Consider the following 25,939-nt stretch of genomic DNA (forward strand, 5'->3'; position numbering starts at 1 on the left):
AGAGTAACTAAGGGGGGAAAAAACTTTTCTTGGGTCTCACAGCTAAAATTCTCTGAGAGCAGGAATCACGTTTCTCCTGTTCATTGCTGTATCTTGTGGAAACAAATCATGAGTCCCTTTTAAATAGGACAATCTTAGGCAGAAATGTGAGTTTCCCCTTCAAGAAGAGAATTAGCTTTTCCATCTGGAAATGTCTGGCTGCCTGGATTTTTCAAACTAAGGTCCAAGTCACAAATCAAAGTGCATTTAGCTCTTTGGTGGCCTTTCCCATTTCCAAAGATCCTAGCACTGAGACGAGCAGTTTGAATACTCTCAATGTTCCTTGTGACTTGTCTGTTTTGAACACACCCTCAGCTTCCTTACGCTTGAGTTGCTGTCAAAGTTTGTGAAATATTGTTTTAGATAATTGCATACAGTGCTAAAACAATGACTAGAGTGAGAATTAATGATAGCCCATAAAATGCATCTGCTGATGTAAATGAATGAGTGGTGAGCTGGTAAGGTATTGCTTTCTTTGGGCCCATTGTTTCTGAGAGCTATAAAAAGCTCAGCGTCCCTGTAGTGTCTGAGATAAGCAACTTCTTATGCTTGTCTTCCCACTGCTGTAGTTTGTTGTTTAAGATCTTCTGACGGCTCCCTGAAAAATATACACAAATGGAACTCTGTTTTGCTAGTCCCCAACAACCCTTAGACAGTACCCAGCGCATCAGGGACACAGTAAAGATTTGTGGAGTCAAGCCATGGAGGTTTGGCTTAGAAGTCTCTACTCTTTCTGGTCTCCATGGAACATTCTCATAAGCAAGTTTCTTTTATTTTTATTTTTAATTTCTTTGAATGTTTTGTTTTGTTTTTATTGGTTATGAATATTCATGGCATACAAAGCAAATTGTCACCACTTGTGCCTAAGATGTGATGGCCAGATCCACACGGGCAGCATGTCCATTACCACAAATTGTGATTATACCCCATGTCCCCTACCCAATTATCCCCGATCTCCTTCCCCATCCCCCTTTCCCCCACTCCACTTTGTATTCCTAGTTATGTTCTCTCCCTCTGCACGTCCAATGCACCACTGTGGTCTTTCTTTCCTTTCTTCTTTATCTCCTAGCTACCACTTATGAGAGAGAACATATGGTGATTTTCCCTCTGTGCTTTGATAAGCAAGTTTCTTGAGAGCAGGCTTCTCTGGCGTCTTGTGCTTCTCATCCCGTTGGCACAGGCGGTCTCCATGGGTAGCAACATGGCACTGATGAGCTGCCATGGAAGAGAAAGCAAATATCTTCCTGAGCCCTGGAGGGATGGAGCTCGTCTATGAACAAGAGTGGAGTTCTAAACCTGGCTTTTCCTCTAATGTGCTGTGTGGGTCTCCACCATGCGTCCCCACTGCCCCAATAGCCCTAGGCCTCTGAAAGCCTTAGAGCAGATCAAGGGGTGTTAGAGCAAAGACGGCAGCTGTTCAGAAGGAGACCCTATTTTTGGCCGGCCCGTGGCTCACTTGTGAGAGTGTGGTGCTGACAACACCAAGTCAAGGGTTAAGATCCCCTTACCGGTCATCTTTAAAAAAATAAAAAAAGAAGGAGACCCCATTTCTGACTTCACCCCCTGTCAACACATTGCTAGGTCCCCAGGGTCCCTCTTTCCCCTACAATTGCAGGATTGTTACACATAAAACAGATACGTTTTGTCCCTTCCATCTTTTATCTACCATACGAATAGTGTGACAACATGAAGGAAATATAGAAAATGAAAACACATTGATTGTTCTGTCTCCAGAGTTTCATTCTCCCAGATTCTTTTCTGGTCTCAATATATGTGAATATACAGCAAAGGTGATTTCCAAATTATTTAAGAAGCTTCATTTAATGTTAAATTAATAAAAGTAAAAGACCAGTATAAAGGGGCATATATGCAAGGATATTCACGGCTGCATTATTTGTAGTGACAGAAAATGGAAAACAAATTTTCTACTGGTAGTTTGAGAAAATAATGCTCTGCTTACCATGGAGTATTAAGCAGCCATCACAGTCAATAAGTGGGAGTGATGTCAGACGGCCAGGAGGGGTTCCCCAAGGAACTGGGGAGAGAAATGCACAATGCAGAAAAGCTCATGCAGCATATTGGCTTCAGTTGTGTGAAATAAATAATAGCATATGTGTATGAGTATGATTTATGAGTACCAAAAATATGAAAAGATACATATGAGGTTATTAACATAATTACTTGGGGGTGGGGTGGGAGGGTAGAGGGGAAGGGGGGATCCGAGAAAAACAGAAAATGTGAAAAAGAGTGCACACGTTTTTATACATCTACACAAAATTGTGTATGTGTGTATATGAATAAAGAAATCAAACAAAAATTTGAAAACCAAAGAATCAATTAATTAATTTGTTGGATACCACATTAACTTCCTAATGAAAAACAGACTGCATGCACTAACATTCTGGCTTGTCAATTTCATATTACCATAACGTAGATTTCTAATTTACTTTGTGCTTAGATAGGACTACACAACTTAAAAGTGATAACTAAAAGAAAAAAAAAAAAAAAGATCATAGCCCCTTGCAGAGGGTAGCGTGGACCAGTGGGAGGAGGACAGAGGCCAACCTGGGGTGAGCTTTGAGTGTGAACGTGGGTGGCTGCCCCATGTCTCTGCCTCTCGGTCTCCTCGTCTGTAAATTTTGGGTATTGCTATCTCCCTGAAGGGTGCATGCGAGGACTAAAGCAGACAAAGGGTGAACAAAGCACACGGTAGATACCCAAACACGTTGGTCGATCCTCCTCTCTCCCTTCTGACAGTTTTCAGAACCACTTCGTTGCCTCGTTTGGTTCTTGCAGCCGGGCTGCAGGCAGGCAGTTGGTTCTGCCTCCTGAGGCTGGGCTGGAGCAAACGTTCCTCCCTGCCTGCTCTCTGCCAAGCCTCCTCTCTATCTCCACACACCTGACTCATCCCATTTTATAGGTGAGGAAATTGAGGCTCCAGGAGGCTGTGTGACTTGCCTAAGGGTGCATGACTGGTAGGTGTGGTGTCAGAATGGGCCCCCTCCCTATGCCACCTCTGCATAGATCTTCCAGGTGAGCAGACCCCTAGCCTCGTGTCACTGGATCAGGTTTGCAGAGAAGGCGAGTTCTAGCAGTAGCGCAGAGAATTCAGTCCAAATCCACTTAGAGGTTGCTCTGGGCCAGGGGTTGTGCTGGGCTGAGGTGGGTGCAGGGTGGGGCCACAGTGGTAATCAGGAGCCACCCTGGCCGTTAATGAGATAGTTATGTACAGCACCTACTCAGGGAAGGGTGCTCTTTGTCCTCCTCCTAGAGGTCCTCTAGTGTGGAATGGGCGGTGGTGCCATGGTGGCTGAGCGCCTTCTCAACAGCCGGGTCTTGGCTGGTGTCTCCCCTTTCCCTCCTCCCCTAGGTGAGGCAATGGGGGACTGAGCTCTGTAAGTTACAAAGGCCTAAACAGTGGCTTGTGTTTGCACTGTCTGCCCAGAGGGCCACAAGAACTGCAGCCTTAGTTAACTCCGTAGCATGGGAATAAAACCTTTCTAGGAGCAGATCTGCCTGGGTTTGAGTCCCAGCCCCCCTTTCTACTTGCCTTCCATTGTTGCTCTGAGGATTACAAGGGATGATAAGGTTAAGACCTGGCCCATGCTTAGCCCTCAATACATGTTAGCGTTTTGGAATGAGACTCTAAGAGGGTGAGCTTTACCTCTAAGCTGGCCCTAGGGGAGAGCTGCTTAAGCTGGTTCTGTTCTGTCCCACTGGAAGACTCGAGTCAGGGTTTCGTTTTCATACTTCTCTGCCATCACCACCACCACCATCGTCACCACCACCACCACCACCTCCACCCCAACAACCACCACCACCACCACCACCATCGTCACCACCACCATCACCACCACCACCACCATCACCATCACCACCATCACCACCACCACCACCACCATTATCACCACCATCACTCAACCACCACCACCTCTACCCCAACCACCACCACCACCACCACCACCACCACCACCTCCACCCCAACCACCACCATCACCACCACCACCATCGTCACCACCACCTCCACCCCAACAACCACCACCACCACCACCACCATCACCACCACCACCACCACCATCACCACCACCACCACCACCTCCACCACCACCACCACCATCACCACTGTCACCACCACCATCTCCACCCCAACAACCACCACCACCATCACCACCATCATCACCACCACCACCACCATCACCACCACCACCTCCACCACCACCACCACCACCACCACCACCACCACCTCCACCACCACCACCACCATCACCACTGTCACCACCACCATCTCCACCCCAACAACCACCACCACCATCACCACCATCATCACCACCACCACCACCATCACCACCACCACCACCACCTCCACCACCACCACCACCACCATCACCACCATCGTCACCACCACCACCTCCACCCCAACAACCACAACCACCATCACCACCACCACCACCACCACCACCATCACCACCTCCACCACCACCACCACCACCTCCACCACCACCACCACCATCACCACTGTCACCACCACCACCTCCACCCCAACAACCACCTCCACCACCACCACCACCACCACCATCACCACCATCGTCACCACCACCACCTCCACCCCAACAACCACCACCACCATCACCACCACCATCGTCACCACCACCACCTCCACCCCAACAACCACCATCTCCATCACAATCATCACCACCACCACCTCCAGTACCTCCAACACCCCCAGCATCATCACCTCCCTCCCTCTATCACTCCTCTAGTTCTTTGAAGGGGATGCTGTTCATGTGGTTTAAGTTGGGTGAGAAATAAACAAAGTCTTGGGACACAAAGACATCACTCAACCTGGGACAGTCGAAGGACAGACACACACCATGCACTGCAGCAGAAGGATGCTCACTGGATGCTGACAGAAAGACTAACAGAACGGTGATGTCCGGGCCCCTTGAGTAAAGACCAGATAATGTGGCAGTGCAGACTTGGACGCCCCACCAGGGCTCCCGTGGGGCTCCCTGGGGTCAGACAGTGCTTGGTCCATGTGGTGAAGGCTGGGTGGCTTCTGGATGCTGCTTCCGCTCCTGCCCACTGGGGTGTCTCCCCTGATCGCTGGGGCCCACTGACTCTTATTCTCCCCTCTCACCAGTATCCCTCCCCCAGCCTGGTTTTCCCTCTTTCACCTTATCTTACCTGAAAGCAGAACTGCTTTGCATTTCATGAGCTCCTCCTAGTCCATTGTTTATGGCCTAAACGCTGGAGCTGGCTCATACTAACTCTTGAGAGCTGGATGTTAAAAGCTCAGTAATTTTGCAAAGCTGATTATTAAACACAGCCAGTATTAACAATGAAACACATAAACTTAAAATTGAGTAAATTGTAGTGGAAACAAAGTTAATAAATACTTAAAACTCATTGCTTCCAAATTATTTTACTACATTTTAGTAATATCTATGCTCCTGAGGTTACTTATGACTGTCTTACCCACGTGGTGGGCACACCACATGTGTGCTCGTGCACATCTCTTCCCAACTCTGTGTGAAGCAACTTCATATTGGTCGCTTGACATTGGTCACACGGGGGTATTTACATCATAGAAATAGTAAACTCTATAAATAGGAACTTAATTTATTGTTTTATTGATTGTCTAGACTTAAGAAAGGGATGGGAAAAATGTTAATAATGCAAGTTAATATATATATATATTTTACAGAAATTGGCCTTTATTTGTTATACTAAAGTCTGTTTGACTTTTGATACAAAGTAACATTTTAGTACGGAAAATCTCAGTCTGTCTGCACCCATTGTACCATCACAGTCCAACTCTGTCTGCAGCAAGTTAACCTTAAATGTGTGTCATGTTGAGTTCTGGTCAAGATGGCAGAATAGACGGTCCACAGTGTCACTCTCTCCCACAGATCAACCAAATTTACTACTGTAAAAATGTAACATCAGCCAAGCCAGGGCCACTGGAGCTCAGGGGAAGAGGAGGAGAGACCTACGGAGTTCATGAAGGTGGGAGAAACTACGATGAGAGGAAGAAAAAGCTGCTCTTAGCATTTTGGGCCACAGCTGCTTTAAGTCTCGAGCTGATGAGTGCATGGAGCAGGAGCGGGCAGAAGCCACAGCTGTGTCCTTCAGATGGCGTTGCTTGGAGGTGGCAGGGGAGAAGAGGGCCTTGGTGGCCCCCAGGACAGCAAGGCCACTAATAGGGTTCCCATGGACCCACTCAGGAGCGAGGAGCCAGAACAGCTGGAAAATGCGAGCTATTCAGAGGCTGGTAAGTCATCACAAGGGACCAGCATAGGGCCTGTCCCATAGGAAGTGTTTCAAGCATGGGTGGTGGGTGAGATGGGAACACCAGGAGAACACTGGGCCACAGCAAGGACAGCCGACCTGCCCCCCAGTCAGCGCAGGACCACTCAGAGGAGACTAGCCAGGAATGCAGGATTGCACGGGGTGCAGTTTAATGAAAAAACTTAGGCCTAGATCAGAGATTCTACAGAACACAGATCCACCAGGTCTCTAGAGAGCCGGAAGTACCTACAAGATCAACCATTAAACCCCGAGCTGCACAAAAATCCTTCCCTAGGGAAATAGCAGCAAAGCAGCAATTTAAATAACCACACAGCTCAAGTACTGGTTCCCACAGGAAGTTCCCCCATGTTAGAAGCAAAGGACAAAAAATTAGTTCTGGCCCAGGCACAGAACCAGCGCCTTGGGGTCTGCCTGGGAACCAGAGACTTGGATTGGGGGACTGGACCCCACTCCCACTTCCAGGCAAACTGTGCCAGTGCCTTGGGCCCTGCCTGGGGATCTGAGGCATGGAGAAGGGGTCTGGACCTCTCTCCCACAACCAGGCACACCATGCCAGTGCCTTGGGGCCCACCCAGTGACCCGAGGCATGAAGAAGGGGACCAGACCCCCCTCACACAACCAGGCACACCACGCCTGCACCTTGGGGCCTGCCTGGGGACCTGAGGCATGGAGAAGGGGACCGGACCTTTCTCCCATAACCAGACACACCATGCCAGCGCCTTGGAGCTCACCCAGAGACCCAGGGTATGGAGAAGGGGACCGGATCTCTCTCCCACCACCAGGCACATGGCACCAGTGCCTTGGGGCCCGCCCAGAGATCCAGGGCATGGAGAAGGGGACCAGACTGCCCTCCCTCAAACAGGCACACTGTGCCAGCACCTCGGGGCCCTCCCAGGGCCCTGGGGCATGGAGAAGGGGACCGGACCCCTCTCCCACAACCAGGTACAACAAGCCAGCTCCTTGGGTCTCACCTGTTGACCCGAGGCATGGAGAACAGGACTGGCCACCCCTCCCACAACCAACATGGCACCAGCGCCTTGGGGCCTGCCCAGGGACCAGAGGCATGGAGAAGGGGACCAAACACACCCCACAACCAGGCACACCGCCAGTGCCAAGGAGCATACCCAAAACAGCACCTCCACATGGGTGGCCCACCACAGCCACCACAACAACCATGGCTGCCGCAAAAGCCGCTAGATGCCACAACCACCACCCAGATAGTCTGCCAACCACTGGAGTGCATGACACAAGAAGAGTCACCAGCAGAGACAAAGAAAAGACGATGTCCCTTTCCAGAAAACCCATTTCAGAGTGACAGAAGAAGCATCTGCTCTATGATAATATTGAGGAAACTGACCACATCTCTCAGCATTGGACAGATCATCTAGGCAACAAATTAACACAGTAACCATTATTCTTTCAGAAGGAGAGAAGAAATCTAGGGAAATTACAGGGGGGAGAGGGAGGGAATGGGGGAAGAGGAGAGATTGGACCAGGGGCATAAAGAATATTTGTGATTTGTAACAATATGATGCTAGTAATATTGATTTAATCAACATATCTCAATGTTCAACCCCCCAAATATGTATAACCGATTTTGTTTCAATAAATAAAATAAATTAAAAATAAATAAATAAATAAATAAATAAATAAATAAATAAATAAAAAGAAAAATAAAGAGACGTTCCTATAAAAAAAAAGTGTGTCATGTCTGTAGTCATCTCATTGCAAATAGCAAAATATTAAGATTATTTTCTTCTGGTATTTGAAATCTATTATCTGATTCAGCAAAGAAGTCATTCAGATCATTGATGAGTGAACGAAGTTAGGGCATATGCCTTTGTACTTTCACTTTTATCTTACTTTTTAACATAAATAGACGTTTCAACTAACATTCATGTCAGAACTACATGGTCAATTGCAAGCATAAATTACAAGAATTTGACAAAAATCAGTGGAAGAATCCTGTGAGAATCAATATATAGACTTTACAATGTATAGAATTTACAATATATAAAATCAATATGTAAAATTTACAATAAAGAGTATTTCTTGTTATTTGCAAATTGACTGCTAAATATCCCTTATATTAGTAAAATTTCTGATAAAATCATTTATTATATATATACATACACACGAGGATATTTCAAAAAGTTCATGGAAAAACAGAATAGAAAGATAATATGAATCTATCCATGAATTTTTTGAAGTTTTTTAGGAAATATATATATATCTCAAAAAACTTCAAAAAAAATATATATTCCACTTCCCTTTTGGCTAGCTGGTTGTTAAACACTTCCCAGCATAACACTCACTGGCTTAGTTAAAATTAAAAAACTCTGGTATCTTAGTATGGGTTCCCTGGAAGCAGACCTTGAGACAAAAGTTCAAGTGTAGGAAGTTTTTGGGGGGTGTCTCATGCAACACCATCAGGAAAAGGATAAATGAGACAGAAGGGAAGGGAGTTAGGAAGGGTGTGTTATCGAGCAAGTTGCCACCGTGGACAACTGCAGCGTAATCCTGCTGGGGAGCTCTGAGAGATGGCGAACATGTGCCTCACATTCCCAAAGGACAAGGAAGCTGGGATATTTATCCTCTAAATCCCGTTGCTTACTGGTTGAGGGTTGCTCTTGGGTAGGAGGAGTGGGGGAGTGGTGTTAATTTCCCAACACTCTGGTCTGCCCTGTGAGTAGGCAGAAGGGCTCTGGTGGCCAGAGAAGGCCCTTGAGCAAAGATCTCTGATGCTGACAGCTGGAAATCTGGCCAGTAAATGCCCAGGAAAAGTGGCTGGAGATTGGTGCTGGCAGGAGGCAAGCTGTGATGCTGCCAGGAGTAGGGCCCCTGGCTTTATGGAGCATGTTGGCTCTTTCGGGACACTGCACATTCTATTGGCAGCTGGGAGGGGGATGCCAGAGGCACGAATTGCAAGAGGCACTAGCTCATGGGGACTGAGGTCCAGGATATAATACAGACCTTCTGTACAGGGTGGTTGTTAGGACTAAATGAGGTGACGTCAGTGGCAGTGACTAGCACCATGCCTGACAGCAGGGGCTAAGTAAACTGAAGCTTTTAGGGTCCTTCAGATTCTGTGAAGACAGATTCTTCTCAGACCTTAGAAGATGTTGGTCTCTCTTGACCATCAGATGTGCCTCCTTCCTAGATGGTGAGAGTTTCATATTCTATCATGTTTCCCTTTTTGTCTTGGCTGCCAGGAAACTCAGAGCTAGGTGTCAAGTATAGTAGCCTCCTTCTTTATAATTACTCCCACTTCCCTTTTGCAGTAGACACAAATTGGGGTGACTGCTTAGCTCATAGGGGTTGGGGCCAAATCTATGTTCCCCTTCTTCTGATACCAGATGCTTCCTCTCTGGTCATGGGTCGGAGGCACATGTGCTTTCTGGGTTAGTCATAGGAGTCCAGCCACTGGATATATCAGGCCACACAAAAGCCTTCCTTGAGGTTTTTCCATTCGAGCTGATCCTCTCTGGCCATAAGGATGAGCTCAGGGCTGCCTTAGCCATGGTTCCAGCCTTATCTTTACGGCTCTCTTATGCCTCCTTTTCCTTGTTTAGGTGGTGAGAACCAATGAAGCAATAAATTGCCTCTTTTGAAACTAATTCAAGTTGGCTGTCTGTCGCTAACAACCAAAATGTGTTTGTCAATATAGCCTATTTCCTAGTTCTTGATTAATTTTTCTTCTGCCCTTGCTGGATATTTTTAGTTTTATTGTACACGTGTCTTTTATCACAAGCTGCCCATGTCCTCTTTTAGAATTGGGTGACATAGAAATAGTCATTTTTGCAGACATTGCCTCCGTTGCACTGACAGCCAGGGCTGGGAAGAGAACCAGGTCCTGGCTGGAGCTGAGCGACCCAGCGGACCTCCCCAACCTCAGGACTGAATTGGAACCTGAGCTGCTGTGTCCCTACCTCCCTCACTCTGAGGCCAAGGGGAGCTGGCATGGGGTCCCTGGCTGCTCCCACACCTTCTCCCTCACGCCCCAACCATCTCGCTGACGCTTCCTCAGCAGGGTTTCCAGGGCTGCCCTGTCTCCACAGCCTCCACCGCCGCCAGGCTCTCGCAGACTCACCGGCTCATCCCCTCGCCAGCCACCGGCTGACCTCAGAAGCTCACCTGCCCTGAAAAGCTCACTTGCGGCTTCCTGCTGCCCCCACCCCACCCCCGCTCCCACCAATGCTGCAGCACTAGCCTGGACTCTTTGTTCTCTGCCTCAAGGTCTTTGGCTGAATTCTGATGCCTGCTCTCTGCTTGTGCTCACTCCCTGTCCTCCATTGGTTAAACTCTAGGGCTTAATTAATTTAAGGGAACTTTTAGCCAAACCTTGACTCTGTGCCAAGCTCCATGCTGGCCACTTGCCGTGGATTATCTACTCCTCTCAATAATCCTGCTGGGTGGGAACTGTGGTTATGCCCCTTTGATAGGAAACCCAGCTCGGAGTGCTGCAGCGACTAGATCCAAGTCACATGGCTGGCTGTCAGTGGAACCCAGACTTGAGCCTCGGCCCTGCTCCTTCCCCAATCCCACACGGCATCCCAGTCTTGGGGGTAGGGTGGGCTGCAAGACACTGGATCTGCTCTTGGGCCTCTGACTGGTGGAAATGACCCCCTCTTCTTACCCATGAGTCTAGGACTACCCAGGGACACCCCCGCCCCACCCCTTCCCTTTCCCTTGTCCTGCTGTCCCCTGGCTCAGGGTTCCTGACACAGCCATTCCCACTTCCAGGTGCTGACTCTCCTTAAGACTCACGTTGGGTGCTGGAGTTCCCACAGCCACACCCATGGCTGGGATTGCCCTCTCCCTACTCCACCCTCCAGAGCTCTTCCTTCTTTCAAAACCTGGGTCAAAGCACACCCTTTCCAAGAAGCCTGCTATGCACTACCCACCCCACCTGGTGGCTCCTCGGCTCCAGGCTCCCCTCAGCCTATGGGACGGAGAAAGCTCTGGGCTTGTTGCCCTCCTGCATCAGACTGGACAGCCCCAAGGGCAAGGGCTGTGTCTCCCCCATCAGACAAGAGTAATTACAGTAAATTAACTTACTGAGCACCTACGATGTGAGAGACACTTTGTGGCCCCCTAAGGCACCGTAGCAAACCATAAGGGGGCACAGATCACAGGAGCAGTGGGAGGACCAGGTGGGGCAGGTGATGGGACTTCCCGGGAGAAGAGAGGTCTGAGCCGACACCATCCCCTACCTGGACAATGGCAAATCCTCCTTACCAGTTTTCCCTTTTCTTCTCCCTCCCCCTCCAAGTATGTTCCACATGGATACCAGAGTGGCCTTTGTAAAACTCACCCGACGGCATCACATTCTAACTTACAGAGTCCTTCAGTGGCCCCAGTGTGGTCAGGGTAAAGTCTGAGCTTCCCAGCACATTTACCACCACGCAGCCTCTCTCTCAGTCTCATCAGCAGGTGCAGCCTTGAGCTGTGAGCTCCAGCAGTGCTTACCTGCTTGTAGTTTCCATCACCCCAGTGTTGCACTCCTCAGGCACTTCCCTGAGGAGATGGGATGTCCCTCCTCACTTTCTTTGCTTGCTTGGCATCTATCCATCTTCAAGGTTCAGGTCAGTGAAGAGCTCCTCAAGGACGCTTGCCCACACCACCCCCAGGCTGGGCAGACTGCCCTCTCTCTGTGTTCCATCCCACCCTCCCTCCATCCACCCACTTTCCATCCAGCCCTCCCTCCCTCCATCCATCCTGTTCCTTCCTTCCATTCATCCATTCAGTTGCTCCCCTGTCTGCCCACTCGCCATCCATCCATCCATCTATCCATTCACTCTTCCACATTGTCTGACCCTCCTTTCTCTCCCCTCCCTCCCTCTCTCCTTCATTGAGCATCTACATTATGTAACACAGTCTGCAGAAATCATACCTTAAAGCTGTGTGTTGAACTGAGGCTTGGCTTTAAAGAATGGATATTTGGGTAGGAAGAGAGGATAGAGGTGGAAACTCAGGCAGAGGCTGGGGGATAGGTGGGGCTGTGGGGATCAGCAAGGGGACTGGCCTGTTGGGGACAGGACTTGGTTTACAGTGGGGCATCAGGAGTAGTGGGCTGGAGAATTTAAGCCATGCTTTCTTTGAACCGGGAGCTAATGGAAGGTTTGTGACCCAATTTATTGCTGGCCTTTCGCATCTGTTTTAGTCTATTTCTGTTGTTTATAACAAAATACCTGGAACTGGGTGATTTAAAAAGAAAACAAAATTTATTGCTTACAGTTTCTGAGGCTAGGAGGTTCAAAGTCCAGGGAACACATCTGGTGAAGGTTTTCTTTTGTGGTGACTTCAGTGATGGCAGAGGGCCACATAGTGAAAATGGTGGAGCAGAGAGAGCAAGAGAGAGACTCTCCTCTCTCTTCTTTTAAAGCCCTCAGAACCACTCCCCCGACCACCATGTTTAATCATTCACTATGGCATGATCCTATAATCTAATCACCTCTTCAAGGCCTCACCTTTCAATTTACCATAATAAGATTTCCTATCCTCAACAGTTACAGTGGAAATTAAGCTTCTAATATACAGACTTTGGGGACACAATTCAATCAACCCACAGCAGCATCCCTGTTCTTTATAAACTGAGTGAGATTCTGGGGTGCAGGCACAGCTTTTATCACCCCACACACATTTGCACCCTGCCTAGCTCAGGCCCTGGGTGACACTTGTGAAACAGTTTGTACTTTTGAAGTAGACTTTGCTGTGTGACTTAGCACATGCCCCTTTCCCTCTCTGGGCCTCAAGCTCCCTATCCATAAAGTCAAGAGGCTGCTCTAGATGACTGCTGAGGCCCTTTTTGGCTCTGTTATTGGGGGCTTTCTAGCAGGAGGGGACCTGCTTTTGAAGGCAGGCAGAGCTGGAGGAATCCTGGCTGAGCGGCATCCTTGCCATGAACTTTGGGAAGTTCCTCAGCCTCTGAGCTTTCTTCATCTGTAATGTGGGACAGTCAACCTCTGCTCTGTCAACTTTGCAGAACAGCTGGAGGCTCAGACAAGGCCACCAACAATGACATGCTTGGCTCAGCCGATCTGTTGTGCTAACCCAGGCTCACAAAGGACTCTTAACACAAATGGGCAGGCTGGTGTGGGAAGCCTGTAGGTGGTAGAGTTCTCTGGGGGAGAGGGGACCCAAGGGCCTTGGGGAGGTGCTCCAGGCTCCCGATTGCCTCCGTGCCTGCAATCCTGCCTGATGCCTGCTTCCAGCCCTTATGCTAGCCCTGCCCTTCCTGCAGCAGAGGCTGCTCTGTTTCCACCCCATCATCCCTGCAAGTGATAGTCCTGAGCTCTAGGAGACTTTAACTTCTCTGCACACAGACGGCTGAGATTTGGTGGGGTGAGGAATGGGTAAGGTGAACGGGGCTGGGCAGGGGAGGTTGTGGAGGAGCAGAGTAGCAAGGGCAGGGGTACAGGACTCTGCCAGGAGGAAAGGAGAAGCTGAGTCCTGGGCAGACCCTGGGGACCTGGGAATAACAAGGGGGACTCCACCTTGTCACTTGACCACGAGACTTTCTGGACCCCAGACTGTCCATCTATGAGATGGGGAGGACCTACATTGTCCCCTTCTTTCCCAAAGGACGGGTGAGGGCCTAGAAAAAGACTATAGACTACAATGATTAGAGGAACACTTGGCATCTCTTCCAGGGATGCCAGCATGGGAGTGTCTTAGGGCACTGAGAGGGCTTGAGGAAGCCCCCTCTGGCTTTGGAGCTGGACAAGGGAGAAAGAAAGAGTTCTTTCTCTTGGCCTGGGCCCCCCAAGTTCTCTAGGAGTTCAGAACAAAGGAGGCTTTTGAGCCCAGTGGGCGACAACAGTTCCTTCACTGATGATTCCTCCACTGGGGGGTTCAAAAATCAGTGGGTCAAAGTCTGAGAAACAGGATTTTTGCATAGGCTCTAAGTATATTCGTCAAGGTATTTATTAATTTCAACTGGAAAAACAGAAACTTTATGATAAAGAAATCCAGTAAGCACTCCCTTAGCCAAGTGAACGAGGTTTACATCACCAGCAGTAAGATACATCAGCGTATCTGTCTCAGATGCCTGCTAGGATGCAGGGAAAGATGCAACATCATTTCTGTGTTTTTCTTGCCAAAAAACATAACTTCAATCTGGTCATGAGAAAATATCAGAAAAACCCAAACGAAGGGGCGTTCTACAAAACAATTGATCAGCACTCTTCAAAAGGGTCAAGATCACAAAAGACAAAGAACTCCAACCGAGGAGCTGTCATCGGCTGGAGACTAAGGAGACATGAAAACTAGGCAATGTGGAAATATGAGCTGGATCCTGCAACAGAAAAGGAACATTAGTGCAAACACCGATGGAAATTCCAACAAAGACTGTATGTAGTTAATTATTAGCATTGTGTCAATGTCAATTTCTTGGTTTTGAAAACTGTACATTGCTTATGTAACATGTTCACATTAGGGGAATTAGGGTGAAAGGCACACATGAATTCTCTGTACTGTTTTGTAACTTTTCCCGAAAGTCTAAAAGTATCTCAACATAAAAGTTAAAAAAAAAAAAAAAGGCTCTCTTCCACAGTGGTTATCTATTTGTGAAGGAGCAAGAGAATTGAGTGGTGGAAAGTTCACGCCTAAGACCTGAGAATTCTGTGTCTCCTGCTGCCCAGTCTCCAGCACCCTTGTATGTTGACCTAAAAGCTACTCCCAGCAGCCTTCCGGTTAGGCCTCGCCCACATCTTATCACAACCATCTCTCCAAGCTTTCACTACTGCCTCTGCAACATGGGGAGCTGCCAGTTTGTTACACGGTGTAGTGGTTGAAGAGTGTCCCCCCCTAATTCACGTCTACCTGGAACATCAGAATGTGACCTTGTTTGGAAACAGGGTCTTTGCATAGGTATTTAAGGTAAGAGTTGAAATAAGATTATACCGGGTTGAAATAAGATTATTAGGGTGGGCAGTAAATCCAATTAACGTCATTATAAGAGACAGAAAAGGATACAGAGAGACACTCAGAGACAAAGGCCATGTGAAGATGAAGGCCAGGATTGGGGTTCGGCAGCCACAAGCCAGGGAGCCAGAGAGCCACCAGCAGATGGAAGCGGCAAGGGAGGACCCTTCCGTACAGTCTTCAGAGGAAGCATGGCCTTGCCAGCACCCCGATCTCAGACTTACAGCCTCCAAAACTGTGAGAGAATAAGTTTTTGCTGTTTTACGTCACTGAGTTTGCGGCAATTTGTTGCAGCGGCCCTGGGAAGCTGATATGTGTGTCAGCACTCTTCTTCCGTTGCTTCGTATCTTGAGTCATTCTGATGTGCATTCTCTCTTCCCTTTAGGCTGGGGGCCTCCAAAGGCAGGGACAGTCTCTTCCACTAGCGTGTGCTCAGAGTGCAGGGGCTGTGCCTCCTCCTCAGTCTGGGCTGTCCTGAGGTTTGCTTCCTCAGAACCTCATCCTCTAGCATGCAGCCCAGCCCTCAACACACAATGCGGGCTCTGTGGGGGGCTGCCTGGCCCTGCTCATGTCACCTGTTTGGGTTGGCAGCAGTCTCCCATCGGCTGGGTGGTGCAGGGAGACTCACCAACCAGAAGAGGCACCACCCCAGGCTCCTCCTTCAACCCCCCCTTTCCTGGGGCAGGCTGACCCCCTCACAAAGCCTGTCCAGAAGTCCAGAGGTGGGGGTACTCCAGGACCCAGCAGTCAGAGCTGGCTATCTGATAGGTACGCCCCCAAATCCACTAACCCCCCGCTGCCCCAGAAAGCTGTCTCTCCTCAGAACATCATAAACAACAGGCCTCCAGGCACCAGGGAGGGGTGAGAATGTGGTATCCTCTAAGTCTGCACTCCCGGTCTGGCGGGGCCATGTGCAGCGCCTTGATCACTGAGACCACGGCTGCAGGGGAGGGAGGTTGGCCTCAGGCTCTGGCTTGGGTCAGGGCAGGGGGAGAAGAGCAGGCTTGTATTCCATGCTGGGGTTCCAGAGTCCATGCCAGTGGGCAGAGGTCTCTTCTTAGATTGTGTGCATGGGTTTATCTGTCATTGGTCACTACCATCTTTATCTTTTGAATTCGCCTGGGAGGAGGGAGAGGAGAGAGCTTCTTTTGGGTTCCGTTAAATCAGATGAAGGGAGAAGAAGAGCTTTTCTTGTGTCCTGAGCCCCAGGGCTTCTATCCTTGGTTCCCTGCGGAGGAGGAAGACAGGGTGGTGGGGGGCCCAGAGGAAGCTGATATTGGGCTCTGCACTCCACTCCCACTCCCTGGATCCCTCTGAATGCTGAATTTTTCTCCAGTGAGCACCGGCCCCTGCAACAGCTAACAGCAACATGCCTCCCAGTGAAAGTATCTGTCCCTCAGCCAAAATCCCTGCTGCCTCTCACTGGGGAAATTGTAGGGCTGAGCCATGGTGGGGGATATTCTCTGGAAGGAGATTAGGAGTTTCTGTCAGGGGCGGGTGGAGCGGGGTGGGGCTCTGGCTTACTCACATCCTCGAGAGTCCTTGGCATGGCGGATTTGGGGAGCTGGTAGCCTCAAGTGTCTGTCTCAGCATTGTCTTCTGAGCTCCTAAGCCCTAGCGGGGGGGTGGGGGAGCTCCCTGACTTCTGCTTTGGTGGTAGGTAAGGTGGGGGTGGGGCTGGCGGAAGGCTCTGCTTCCCTCCTGGGAGCAGTTGATCCTAGAAAAGTGTTGGAGCTTCCAGACGGGGCTGTTGGGGCCTGTCTGGAGAGATGGGACCTGTCAGGCAACCCCAGACACGACCACATTCCTCCCAACATGCCTGCTGGGGTCTGTGGAGCTGAGGGGCTGATGGGAAGGTGAGGTGGGGGCCGGAAGGGATTGCTTTTGGAGGCTGTGTAGGAGAGGTGGGGTAGCTGAAGTCTTGACATACAAACTTCCAAGGCAGGACCAAATGGACTCCTGGAAATGTCCCCTGACCCTCGGGGCCTCAGGAGTCAGGGACCCTCATGTTCACTCTGGCCACATTCTTGGCACAGCCTGCTCCTCTCCCAGGTGCCTGTACTCCTCCTTGAAACATCCCCGGGGCCAGCTCCACAATGAGATCAAATGAGGGTGCCTGAACCAGCCCTCTCTCACACACTGGGGCTGCCCTGGGGGGGTCTAAGAAGACACCCGAGGCTGCAAGCAAAAAGGCCCCCTCCAGGCCCGTTCCTGCAATGCTGCTCCATCCCCATTGGGGCCAAGGCTGGACTACAGCGGTGCTAATCAGACTTTGTGTCACACGCGGTTGACAAAACCCTTTCACATATGTGGTCACATTGGGTTCGTGGAGCTGCCAGAAGTAGGCAGAGCAGATGATATTTACTCCCATTTTGCAGATGAGCAAACTGAGGCTCAAAAAAGTGTCAAGTCCTGGGCCACACAGGTGTAAGTGGCAGAGCCAGGAATCACCTGACTTCATGATCTTTCCCGACATCTCTGGCTATGCCTGTGAGACCACCTGCCCTTGGCCAGATTGAGCAGCCAGTGCCATGGGCCTGTCCCCAGGTGTATGGTGGATGGGAGATCCTCCTCTTAGAGAGGATATTAGGATCTGTGCCCAGGGCTGGGGAGAGCTGCCTGGATTTCCCTTTAACGGGGGGGTCAGGGTAGAAGTCTGAGCCACCCGACTGGCTGGGCATGCTTCAGAGACATGGCTTCTTAGCACAATCCAGCAGGAGGACCTGGAAGGGCCCTGAGACCTTCTTGTCTTCTTTAACAGATGGTAGCGCTGAGGGTGGCATGCATGTGCCCAAGGTGACCTTGCCATGCTGGTCTTCCCCCAGCCAGGCATCAGTTGCCTGCAGGGTGGGCCTCCTCTAAGTGGATATTAAAGGCCCATCCAATTAATGGGGAGCTGACAGGTCACCAGGTTTACAGTGCAGAGAGGCCCTGCTCCCTGTCACCCTGGCGAGTCCAGTGCACAGGTTCCTGAGGGCTGTGGCTGCCCGGGCCCGATGGGAAAGTGTAGCCCGCAGGTCCACACCTCTCCGTGTGAATCACGCCTGGCGGGACAAGAAAGCCCCAAACACCCCAAACAATGAGTTTCCAGTAAAATATGACAGACATGATGAGGCAGAGGAGAGGAGGGATCTGACTGGGAGTTGGCGCTCGCCTGTGGGTGATGAAAGCCAAGGGGTTGGGAACTGCCGGGCCCGCCCCTACTCCTGGGTATAAAGCACTTGCATCCTTTTCCAGCTCACCTGAGTGCCTTTCTCTTCTCTCAGCCAACTCGCTCGCTCATCGCCTCCCTCCTGGGCACCATGACCACCTGCAGCCGCCAGTTCACCTCCTCCAGCTCCATGAAGGGCTCCTGTGGCATCGGGGGTGGCTCCAGCCGCATCTCCTCTGTCCTGGCCGGTGGATCCTGCCGGGTCCCCAGCACCTATGGGGGCCTGTCAGTCTCCTCCTCCCGCTTCTCCTCCGGGGGAGCCTACGGGCTGGGGAGCGGCTACGGTGGTGGCTTCAGCAGCAGCAGCAGCTTTGGTGGTGCTCTAGGTAGCGGCTTTGGTGGAGGATATGGTGCTGGCCTGGGTGCTGGCTTCGGTGGTGGCTTCGGTGGTGGGTTTGGTGGTGGCCTCGGTGGTGGTGAGGGGCTCCTGGTGGGCAGTGAGAAGGTCACCATGCAGAACCTCAACGACCGCCTGGCCTCCTACCTGGACAAGGTGCGCGCCCTGGAGGAGGCCAACGCGGACCTGGAGGTGAAGATCCGCGACTGGTACCAGAGGCAGCGGCCCAGCGAGGCCAAAGACTACACCCCCTACTTCAAGACCATTGAGGACCTGAGGAACAAGGTGGGTGGACTGAGCAGCAGGAGGTGGCATCCCAGCTACCTCCCTCTGGGAACAATAGATGCCTCAGGGGGCCACCTGCACCTTTAGATTTCTAGACACGACAGACTTCAACCCCAGATCCCTTCTTCTGAGGCCCTGGATACCCCAAACAGAGCTGGTCAGTGAGAAGACGGTCTCCCTTGCCCTGCCTTGATCATTTCCCTGCCTCCAGCCCTCACGCCATGTGAGACCAGGGATTCCTACCCTTACATTTTACGGAGTTGAAGTTGGAGCGGTGCTGTGACCTGCTGAAGATCACACAGCAAATTAATGAATGGCAGAGCCGAGGCTAGAGCCCTCATGCCCCACCTGCCAGTTCAGGAGACAGCTACCTGTTCTCCAGTACAGGGGAGGAGCAAGGCTGTAACGGGACCAGGCTAGACACTCAAACCGCTTATTAGCTCATTAGTCTGGGCTGTGGCTGCTGCCGCCCATGAGCCTTGGCACTGGCTGGCCACTCCCCACAGCCAGGCGGGTGTGGAAAACCCACAGAGGCTATCAGTTGTGGCCCACCTTATGTGCCCTGCACAAGAAGGAGCCTGGTGTGCTTGTGCCCATCTGACTCCAGGCCCCTTCTCCCTGTCCTGCATTGCCCTGGGAACCCTCCCTGCTGAACCTGCTTGGCTTTGATGCCTTGCATGGATTAGGAAAATTAAATGATGAGTTAAGGGACTCCAGCCTGGCTCACGGTTTGTCTTCTTTTTCTTCCCCTGCTTCCTTTTTTCTAATCCCCAGTGCAAGCTGGGTCTCATCTCTTGGTGGGTCCCACGCCCAGTGGACTTGAAAAGGAATGCATGTGCCTGTAGAGGACTGGTGGGGCTGATAGATGCAGAGAGAGGAGAATCTAGATCAGGAAGGGGGTCTCGGGAGCCTTAAGGCATTCCCCTCATCTGTAGATGGGAGATGTGAAGCCCTGAGACCCATCTTAGGTTTTGCAGCAAGTCTGGCAGAACTGGAATCACAACTCCAGCACTTTGGATTCAAATGACACAGCTCTTTTTACCCACTCTGCTGACAATGAGTTGACAAAATCCCGTGTAAAAGCTGGACCACCTGGGCCTAATGCAGGTTGCAGTGAAGTCTGGCTAGTGATGTCCCTTTGACAAATGACCTGTGCCCTTTCATCCTGCAGATCCTCACGGCCACCGTGGACAATGCCAATGTCCTCCTGCAGATTGATAATGCTCGCCTGGCTGCTGATGACTTCCGTACCAAGTGAGTTTGCAGTGGTGGCTCAGAATATCCAGTTTCCCCGGGGTGGAGCATTTTTGGAGCAGTGTTTCCTATATAGAGCTGACCAGTGCCAGGATAGCTACATAAAAACCCCTTGGGGTGTTTGTAAAAACACAGCACTTGGGCCCATCCTTGGAGTTTTGATTAAGTTATTTGTAACAGGCTACCTGGGTGATTCTGATCCACAGCCAGGTTTGGGAACCACAGCTTCGGGGAGAGACACGCCGTACTTCCCCACCTGCCCTGAAGTGCAGGAGGTAGTCATATTTGGAGACCTTGCACACTATTGGTTGGCTGAAGCTAGAAGTGCATCCCCCTCCCCCCAAATTTTGCAGCACAATGAACTGCCTTATTCCCAGGCCCCCAGGAATGTTCAGATCTGAGCAATCAATGGGCACTGTGTTCAAGATCGGCTCCCTAAACCACGCACAGGGTGCCAGCACCGGGGAGAAGCTGCAAGGGGGTAGAGAACAAAATCCTCAGTGTGGCCAGGATGGGTGTTTCATTCTTTTTCTCTCGGGTCATCCCAGGTACGAGACGGAGCTGAACCTGCGCATGAGCGTGGAGGCCGACATCAACGGCCTGCGCCGGGTGCTGGACGAGCTGACCCTGGCCAGGGCCGACCTGGAGATGCAGATCGAGAGCCTGAAGGAGGAGCTGGCCTACCTGAAGAAGAACCACGAGGAGGTGAGAGCTAAATGGGAAAGCCAGCTTAAAAGAATAGCAGGGAGGGAAGAGATGGAACTTACATGGTGGGAGGGCAATGTTCAGGCCAGGAACACCTCTGACCAGGAAACCCCAATCAGCTGCCACAGTGAGCTTCCTGACTGTGGTCTGTTCTTGGGTTGTGCAGGAGATGAATTCCCTGAGAGGCCAGGTGGGCGGAGATGTCAACGTGGAGATGGATGCAGCTCCTGGTGTGGACCTGAGCCGCATCCTGAACGAGATGCGAGATCAGTATGAGAAGATGGCAGAGAAGAACCGCAAGGACGCCGAGGACTGGTTCTTCACCAAGGTGGGTGTCATTTGGTGTAGTAGAGACCCAGACAACCTGCCTTCTTGGACCTTCTGGGAGTCTGAGAAAAGATGGGTGTTCTCTTTTCTGCAGACAGAAGAGCTGAACCGCGAGGTGGCCACCAACAGCGAGCTGGTGCAGAGCGGCAAGAGCGAGATCTCTGAGCTGCGGCGCACTCTGCAGAACCTGGAGATCGAGCTGCAGTCTCAGCTCAGCATGGTAGGAACACTGCTGTGCATGCGGATGGGCCTGGGACTAGCAGGGAGGAAATGACCATCCTCACTGATCCCCGATCCTCATTCTATTCCTCACAGAAAGCATCCCTGGAGGGCAGCCTGGAGGAGACCAAAGGCCGCTACTGCATGCAGCTGGCGCAGATCCAGGAGCTGATCGGCAGTGTGGAGGAGCAGCTGGCACAGCTGCGCTGTGAGATGGAGCAGCAGAACCAGGAGTACAAGATCTTGCTGGACGTGAAGACGCGGCTGGAGCAGGAGATCGCCACCTACCGCCGCCTGCTGGAGGGCGAGGATGCCCAGTGAGTGCCCGGCCCCCCCCCAGTTCACGCCCCCACTGCACACTCACTGCCCTCCTCCCCCTGTGTCTAATGGTTCTTTCTCTTTTAATCTCCACAGCCTCTCCTCCTCCCAGTTCTCCTCTGGCTCTCAGTCATCCAGAGATGGTAAGACCTCACTCTTCGTCAAGCCTGGGCTCAGGACCACCCTCTGTACCCTGGCAGGTCGAGGGCATCGGTCAGTGGCTTCTTGAGGGGTTGAGCTATGGTGTTCCTAGCCAGTGTTTCTTATGAACCTACTTGGGTAGAAGAAGCCATTTTCTAAACCCTCCTTAGGGTGAGGAGCAGTGGCCCCCACCTTTTACTTCCAACCTGTGTCTGTGGCAGACCCGCCTGCTAATGGAGGTCAGCACCACGGACAGGACCCTGCATGGCTCTTCATGGGGGTTAGTTTGGCTGTACCAGTTGGGTCTGAGCTCTTAGGAAGCTGCAGTCTGAGGACACAGACTCTGCTCCTGACCTTAGGGAGCCCTAGTCAGAAAAGAAATATGTCGATGGATCAGTGCTTGGGCAACAGCAGTGAGTGAAACGAACATCAGGGGAGAGGGCAGTAGGGAGACAGTTCATTTAAGTCTCCTCAGCTTCTTGGCCTCCCCACTCCCAATTACTCCATTGTCTGTCCACCTCTGGTAACACCCTCTTTTCCCTCTTTCCCAGTGACCTCCTCCAGCCGTCAGATCCGCACCAAGGTCATGGATGTGCATGATGGCAAGGTGGTATCCACCCATGAGCAGGTCCTCCGCACCAAGAACTGAGGCTTCTCAGCACTGCTCAAGCCTAGAAGGCCCCCTATGTGGACACAGATCTCACTGGGGGATCCCCTGTCCTGCCCCCCAAGCACTTCTCACCTCAGCCCTACTTCACCCTTGCTCCCTCCTGGCAATCAATACAGCTTTGTTATCTGAGTTGCACAACTCCCGCCTCTGCCTGGTCATTGTTAGGAGTTGGGGTGGGGAGAATGTGGGGGAAGCACTTTTTTGGAGCTCATCATAGCACTTGGCTATGGGCTCTGGAGCTGGGAGAAAGGGCCTGGGGGCGGGTTGGGCTCAGGTCCCAGGATGGCTTTCACCATGTCAGAAGATACAGACAGATGTGTGTACAAGGTCATATGTTGTGCCTGGGCATGGAGGAACATTCATTCATTCACTCACTCATTTACAAGTTCATTCACTCACCAGGTATTGAGTGATGGTAAAGAATTCTTAACATTTTTTGTGGTCAGGGATATCTTGGAGGATATATTAAAAGCTATAAATCTTTTGCCTTGCCTCTCACCTCCAGATAAGCACACACAGATTTGCATACAATTTCATGGAGTTCACGGCTCCCCTAAAGCTCCTCAGTGGAGGTCCATAAAACCAAAATTTATGCTCTATTGACAGTCTTGTCTCCTTTCATCTCACCTGATCTTGCCTCCAGAGCTGGGTCTAACCCTGCCTACACTTAGTTGGTCCAGGGCAAGTTGACTCTCATCTCCAAGTTTCAGTTTCCACATCTGTAAAATGGACATAATGAAGTAAGCATGTAGGGCCTCTACACTGTGCCTGGCATGGTGCAGGCTCAAGGCACGGCTGTTAGTGATACTGGGCGAGCTACCTCTTGTACGTGGTGACTACCCATCCACAATGAGAAAATTTTTAGAGGCTTTGGGGATAGACTGGTTTCTAACCCTGGCTTTGTCTGTATTAGCTCTATGACCTTGCAGAGTCTGAGTATCAGTTTCCTCACTCGTACAGTAAGGATGATGAACCTGCTTCTGCTTCTTGGGGTCGATAAAAGAATCCAATGAGTGAATGCACCTTAATAGCCAGGGTTGTAGAACCCTGCCCTTGGTGGGGAGTGTCTTTTTTTCTCTTTAGGGGATGGAAAAGGAGTGGGAAGGGGAGGCGACTCACCTGAGTGAGTGGTGAAGACTCAAGAGGTAGGTGGGACTCACTACCCCAAGCTAGGAAAGGAGTTGACTAGTCCCGTGCCAGTTTCAACAGTTGATTGATTTGGCTGAGTGAAGGAAACATCCAGAGGGAGTCAAAAATGGGAGTGGGATTGAAGGAAGACTTAGTTTGGGCAAGGGGGTTAAAAGCCTGGGCTTTGCAGTCAGACAACTTGAACTGGAGTCCTGGCTCCTATGCTGACTGGCCTTGAAGAGTTTGGGCAAGATACTGATCCCCACATACCTCTTTTACAAGGTGGAGAGTAAACACCTTTACTGCACAAGGCTGATGCAGGATTCAATGATCTCACGCAGGCAGTGTGTTTAGCATTGTGCTTGGCACACAGTCAGCACTCTATAAATGGTAGCATAACAGGGTGAGTTACTAGGAAAAGGAATGAAGTGATGGTTTCTCTTGTCCCTACTTCCACCCCAGGAAAGGGAGGACTGCTTCATGTCCCTGAAACTCTAGAGTGTCTTTTTACCTGAGTGTCGGCATCAAGAAGGGTTGATCTGATGTGATCCCTGGGTAAGGGAGGGCTGTCCTGGAGGTGAGGCACTAGAGTTTTAGAGGTACAAGGGGACAACTCAGGGCGAGGAAAATTGCAGGAGGCCTCTTCATTGAATTAGGAAGAGGTGGGTTTGCGGGCCCTAGAGGTGGCAGGACCCTAGTGAGGAGGGGCTTTGTGACACTCTAGGGATGCTGGTTCCAGGGTTCCCAGCTGGGCAACAAGCCTTCTGGAATCTGGGAAACTGTCCACATTTGAGAAGTCACATGGGCCTAGATAGAGAGCGAAACATAGCAACAGTCACCAGTGGGGACTGATGGCCAGAATACTCTGGACTTCATAAGACTCTCCAGACACTTCTTTGCAGGTAGTGCCAAATTAAATTTTCCATCCCCAGAAGAGACCTGCTTTCGAGAATATAGAAATGCAAGATTTCTTAGACTGGGTGTGCTGGGATGAGCTTCCTCTCTGCTCGAGTGGCTGCCGTTACTGTTTGGAGGGACTACAGGAGAGAACTGGGCTTGCCTGAGGGTAGAGATGGTGGCTGGAAGCCACTTGGGTAGAGACAGTGGCTGGAAGCCACTTGGGTAGAGACGGTGGCTGGAAGCCACTTGGGTAGAGATGGTGGCTGGAAGCCACTTGGCTGAGCACAGGCTCAGAACTGGGTGGTGACAAAGCCAAGCAGGGGGGCTTGGCGTTAGTCGCACCCTGTATTCTCAAGGCCCCAAAGGAAAAGGGCAGACAGGGCAGCTGCCCCAGAGTCTCTCACACATTCCCTCCCCTCAGGGGTCCCCCCTCTCCCCATCATCGTACCCCACTGGGGAGAGTAGAGCCAACATTTGGGTCCTGCTGATGATCAGTTTTCTTGTCCAGAGGGCCTGGGGGCCACAAGCAGCCAACTCAAGACCTGGGCCTGGCAGCCCTGACAGTGGTGAGACTGTCCCCCCGCCCCCATCTAAACAATAGACCAGAAAAGTGACTCGATAGCACAGTCTAGTGGAGGCAGGAGGGGTTGCCTCTCAGAGCCCTGGGGTGGGTCAGGTGAGCCCTCTTGCTCCGCCTCCCCCTAAGGTCGTCTGGGAGGTGTGGTCCTCTCTCTGCCTTCCCGGCACACAGAGTGGGGCAGTGCTAGGCAGGACACTCCTCTAACGTCCTCATCCTAGGGAGACCCGCTTGCTGAGGGAGGCCAAGCCCAGCCTGAGAGCAGCCTTGTGCCGTGCCCTGGTGGCTTTATGCCTGTTCTGTTCTCCCTCGGGATGAGATGAAGCTGAGTCCAGTGAGGTCAGCATGTATTTTCCTAGCTTACTTCAAGGCTTTTGTTTTATGGGATGGGCCCCACCTTGAAATTCTCAGTCCCCTTTAGTTTTTGGGGCTATTTTTATTGAGAAAAGATTTCAAATGATTCCAGGGAACTTTTTTTTTTTTAAGATGACCGGTAAGGGGTTCTTAACCCTTGACTTGGTGTTGTCAGCACCACGCTGTCCCAAGTGAGCTAACCGGCCCTCCGTATGCAGGGATCTGAACCCGTGGCCTTGG

At 51.1% G+C, this 25,939-nt stretch overlaps 1 protein-coding gene across 1 annotated transcript; it reads left to right on the forward strand.

Moving 5' to 3' along the window:
- Positions 1-18,506: 18,506 nt before the first annotated feature.
- On the forward strand, positions 18,507-22,878 carry LOC134389061 (keratin, type I cytoskeletal 14). The gene is made up of 8 exons (XM_063112494.1): positions 18,507-19,106; positions 20,278-20,360; positions 20,909-21,065; positions 21,232-21,393; positions 21,487-21,612; positions 21,708-21,928; positions 22,026-22,072; positions 22,622-22,878. Exons 1-8 carry the CDS (start codon positions 18,576-18,578, stop codon positions 22,717-22,719), a joined length of 1,425 nt encoding a protein of 474 aa, XP_062968564.1. The 5' UTR covers positions 18,507-18,575; the 3' UTR covers positions 22,720-22,878.
- The last annotated feature ends 3,061 nt before the right edge of the window (positions 22,879-25,939 follow it).

Source organism: Cynocephalus volans, chromosome 10 (assembly GCF_027409185.1).
Source record: "Cynocephalus volans isolate mCynVol1 chromosome 10, mCynVol1.pri, whole genome shotgun sequence".
NCBI lineage: Eukaryota > Metazoa > Chordata > Mammalia > Dermoptera > Cynocephalidae > Cynocephalus > Cynocephalus volans.